This window comes from Cyprinus carpio, chromosome A1 (genome assembly GCF_018340385.1).
Source record: "Cyprinus carpio isolate SPL01 chromosome A1, ASM1834038v1, whole genome shotgun sequence".
Classification (NCBI taxonomy): Eukaryota; Metazoa; Chordata; class Actinopteri; order Cypriniformes; family Cyprinidae; genus Cyprinus; species Cyprinus carpio.
This window is the reverse complement of record NC_056572.1, coordinates 23,088,181-23,091,898: the sequence shown is the minus strand read 5'-3', so window position 1 is coordinate 23,091,898 and position 3,718 is coordinate 23,088,181. Positions and strand designations below refer to the sequence as shown.

The 3,718-nt window shown below is 45.5% G+C and overlaps 1 protein-coding gene across 1 annotated transcript; it reads right to left on the bottom strand.

The window, feature by feature from the left end:
* Positions 1–451: 451 nt before the first annotated feature.
* On the bottom strand, positions 452–3,393 carry LOC109107784 (POU domain, class 4, transcription factor 2-like). The gene is made up of 2 exons (XM_019120987.2): positions 2,524–3,393; positions 452–1,920 (listed from the first exon to the last, which is right to left on the bottom strand). The coding sequence occupies exons 1-2, from the start codon at positions 2,737–2,739 to the stop codon at positions 985–987; spliced, it is 1,152 nt and encodes a 383-aa protein (XP_018976532.1). The 5' UTR covers positions 2,740–3,393; the 3' UTR covers positions 452–984.
* Between the last annotated feature and the right edge of the window lie 325 nt (positions 3,394–3,718).

Here is a 3,718-nt window from a genome sequence, read left to right as displayed (position 1 = left end):
ATTTGCAGAGGGCCACGTTTTCCTTGTTGTCTCAATATGATTTTCTCCAGCAAAAACGTGGAGGGAATCCCAATAAATATGTAATGAAGTAAACATTACCTCACATGATAAATAGTTCATAAGAAACATAGCCACGTTAGAGCGCAGGCGTATTGCAACAGATATTTGGCTGAACAAATTCCATTACTAAAAACAATTGAACCTCTCCCCGTGTTCAGTATATCCAATATGTTTATAGCAAAGATGCCTTCAGAAGAAAAATATGGATATTTTTATCGCCCATTGCCTAATTGTAGGCTATGGTTATTATTATTAAAATCACAGAGGTGGAATTAAGAAGACGGCAGACAAAATTATGCATGTAAAAGCTAAATCAATAATTTACAAGGAGCTGTTTGGGTGTTATCTAATAATGTTGCAGAATCGTTCGTGGACTTAATTCGCGATGTCCTCTTTTTATCTAATGAACCCTGAATTAACACCAGATTGAAGCGTGACATGCTGAGAAAGAAATATTTTAAAAGAAAAACACTGACAAGACACTGTCACCCTTTTGACCTGAAGTATTTCCCCCCTCCCTCTCAGTTTATACTTGATCAGTTTATAATAATTACTGGTGTTACGTGTAGCTCGATACACAACACTTTCTGGTAAATGACTAAAATATGCTTAAAGAGTTTAAGAGTTTTAAAGGTTTAAAGAGTCTTGCTCCTCTGATATAGAAAGTGTGCTAAAATAAGTGAGGAAAAACGAATGGTCTTACTTGATCAGTCAAACGATCCTTTAAATGATTCCACATCCCCCTTGCGTAATACGTGACAGTGATTTGGTATTTTCAAATGTCTCTTTTGAATGTCATGAAATTCTGGTTCAATGCACAAGTTATGGATGATTGAAAAAGGTGTGAGATAAGAAATATTTTACAAATCGTCTCTAAACAGTTTTAGGAGTCTCTCGACACGTCGTGTTGGTCTTCTGGTCGAGCTAGACGCAGGCCGAATATTTCATGCGTTTCTGTTTCTGCCTCTGGTTGCAAAACCAAACCCGCACAACGTTCTTTTTGAGGTCCAGCTTCTCTGCGATTGCTGCGATTTTCTCTGAGGATGGACGCGGCTGAATAGAAAAATAAGCTTCGAGGGACCTTTTCTCGGGGGCCGCGATGGAGGTCCGCTTCCTCTTCTTCTCGGCCCCGTTGAAGAGCTCGGGTTTGTTGAGTTTCTCCCGGTGCGACTTTTCAGCCTCTTCCAGCCAGGCTTGCAGGATGGGCTTCAGGGCGATCATGTTGTTGTGGGACAACGTGAGTGATTCAAACCGGCAGATGGTACTCTGGCTTAAAGAGCCTACGCCAGGAATCTTCAGGTTGGCCAACGCTGACCCTACATCCGCTTGTGTCACGCCGAGTTTGATCCGACGCTGTTTAAAGCGCTCAGCGAACGCCTCCAAGTCCCTGGGATCTGCATCCACGTCGCTCATGCAGCCCATGTGGGATGGCAGTCCATGGACGTGAGCCATGTTGATGGCAGCTTGGTGCATGTGGTTCATGCCTGCCATGTGGGCAGGGTGCGCAGGCGTGGAGACCACCGAGCCGTCTGGCCCGGCCATGGCTCCAGCAAGTGCAAGTCCTGGGGTGATGTGATCGAGCAGGTCGCCCTCCAGTGCCTGGTGCGGCTGGTGGTGGTGGTGATGGTGGTGGTGGTGATGGCTCGCGAGAGCTGACGGGTGCGAGATGGGCATGGACGACGAAGAGGAAGACGACGAGGTGCACGGAAGCGTGTTCATGGTGTGGTAGGTTGCGTCCGGCTTGAAGGGGCTGTGATGAGGAGGGTGATGATGGCTTTTGGTCTGCGAGACTATATCCACCGCCGCCAGAGCTTCCGCGCGGGCCAACAAACTCTCATCCAATCCGCCGAATATATTGCTCTGTAATTGCAAATAGAATGCACACATAACTGTCAGCAGGGAATTCGCGCTCCACTCCGTGCTTTTAAAACATTTCCAGCCAACGCTATCTCATGCCAATTCGTACATATTTTACGAGGTGGCTATTCGTACGAATTCGTACGACCTCACTCGTACGATTTCATACGATTTGGCTAGACCCCAGTAACGGTTAAGTTTAGGGGCGGGGTTTGGTGTAGGTCATTCGTACAAATTCATACGAATGTGCAACTCGTAAAATACGTACGATTTGGCAAAAATCGTATGAATTTGTACGAGTGTGGTCGTACGAATTCGTACGAATTAGCCACCTCGTAAAATATGTACGAATTGCTGTGAGATCGGGCTGTTCCAGCATGTAAAAAAGAGAGAAAGAAATCCTAAAAAAGAACACACAAAACAAGACACATGCAACATCCCAGGTCATAAAAATTAATACGAAAGGCAAACCCGGCTGAATACATAAGTTGGGAGGGAAAAATTGAGGTGTTGGGTGATTTGCTGTGCAGACATGAAAAAAACATCAAGCAGAAAAAGTGGGCTGTCAAAATGTGCCTTTAAGCGGTGATTATGCAGAATACGTACCGGTGGGGTTGGGAAACATGCTCGGCGCATCGCCTCCGAGCTGCCGCCGCTGCTGCTGATCGTGCTGCTGTGCCTGGACGACGAGCAGGAGGACGAGGGCGCGTTGGAAGTCAAAGTGGAAGAGGACGAAGAATGCAAACTGGAGTATTTGGTCTCGGCCAGACTGGTGTGGGGCATGGCGAACGCCTGCTTGCTGTTCAGAGACATCATCATCATATTTGCGACCGAGCCTCGGCGAGTTCCTTTTAATAAGTTAAGACTCCGCCTTCTTCTTCTTCGACTGGAGTTCAAGCCCAGTCGGTGCGTGGAAGTCTCAAGTCTCTGGCGTTGCAACGAACGTGAAGAGGATGATGCACCAAGTCTTTAGATAGCTCATCTAGTGCTGCTGCCTAATGGTCTGAGAGAACGATCTCCTGGTCGCTCCGTCGCGTGCCGTGGCTAGAGACGTGCCGCGAGCACCAGTTAGCCATGCAACCTGTCGGTAAACTCCTTCAAAGATCACGGCAAATCTTACCCAAACGCTCCACAGAAATGTTCCTCCGCCTTTACAAAATATCTAACATTTGTCACAGTGGAAGCTGATGTCTTTGGTGAGTTTGTCTTTGCTCACGCTTTTAAAACGAGTGCAAAAAGTTTCTTCTTTCTTCTCTTCGTGCAAATCTCCAGAACGACGTTGCTAGAACCAATATCGCTCGTTAACCTTTATCCCGATTCTTGCTGAATTTGATTATGAGATAAAGGTGACAGTCGACTACATTCAATGCTGCGGGGACTCGATCTGTCTGTGCTCTAAGGCGAAGGGCAGGCTGCGTCTCTCCCTCTCTCTTGCTCACCCATTCTCACCCCCTCTCCTCTTACACACTCTCTCGGCTGTACCTGAAAAATCTTTCATGATTTATTATTCTTCATTAGCCACAGCGCCGCTGGGGACTCCGCGCATGGGCAGTTGCAATGACTGGAACTGGTATTGTATGTTACTTCAATAAAGTTATTGAGGAAACATGGTTGGTTAAATAAATTGAATGAAGGAATGTATTTTTTATTTAGTTAATTTTTTTGTTGTAATAATATCAAAAAGGTTTATTTAGAAATCTCTCCACAAAGCATACGTTGTATATTGAACAGGCTTGCATGTGTAATTATTCTGTAACGTTTATGTATAATACCAAACTTCCATGATGATAAATATATATAT

Bases quoted from the DNA above. Each gene is read 5' to 3' on its own strand.
- LOC109107784 (XM_019120987.2), bottom strand. From the start codon at position 2,739: ATGATGATGATGTCTCTGAACAGCAAGCAGGCGTTCGCCATGCCCCAC. The intron at 1,921-2,523 runs GTACGTATTCTG...TTGCAATTACAG, and splicing joins CATGTTTCCCAACCCCACCG to AGCAATATATTCGGCGGATT.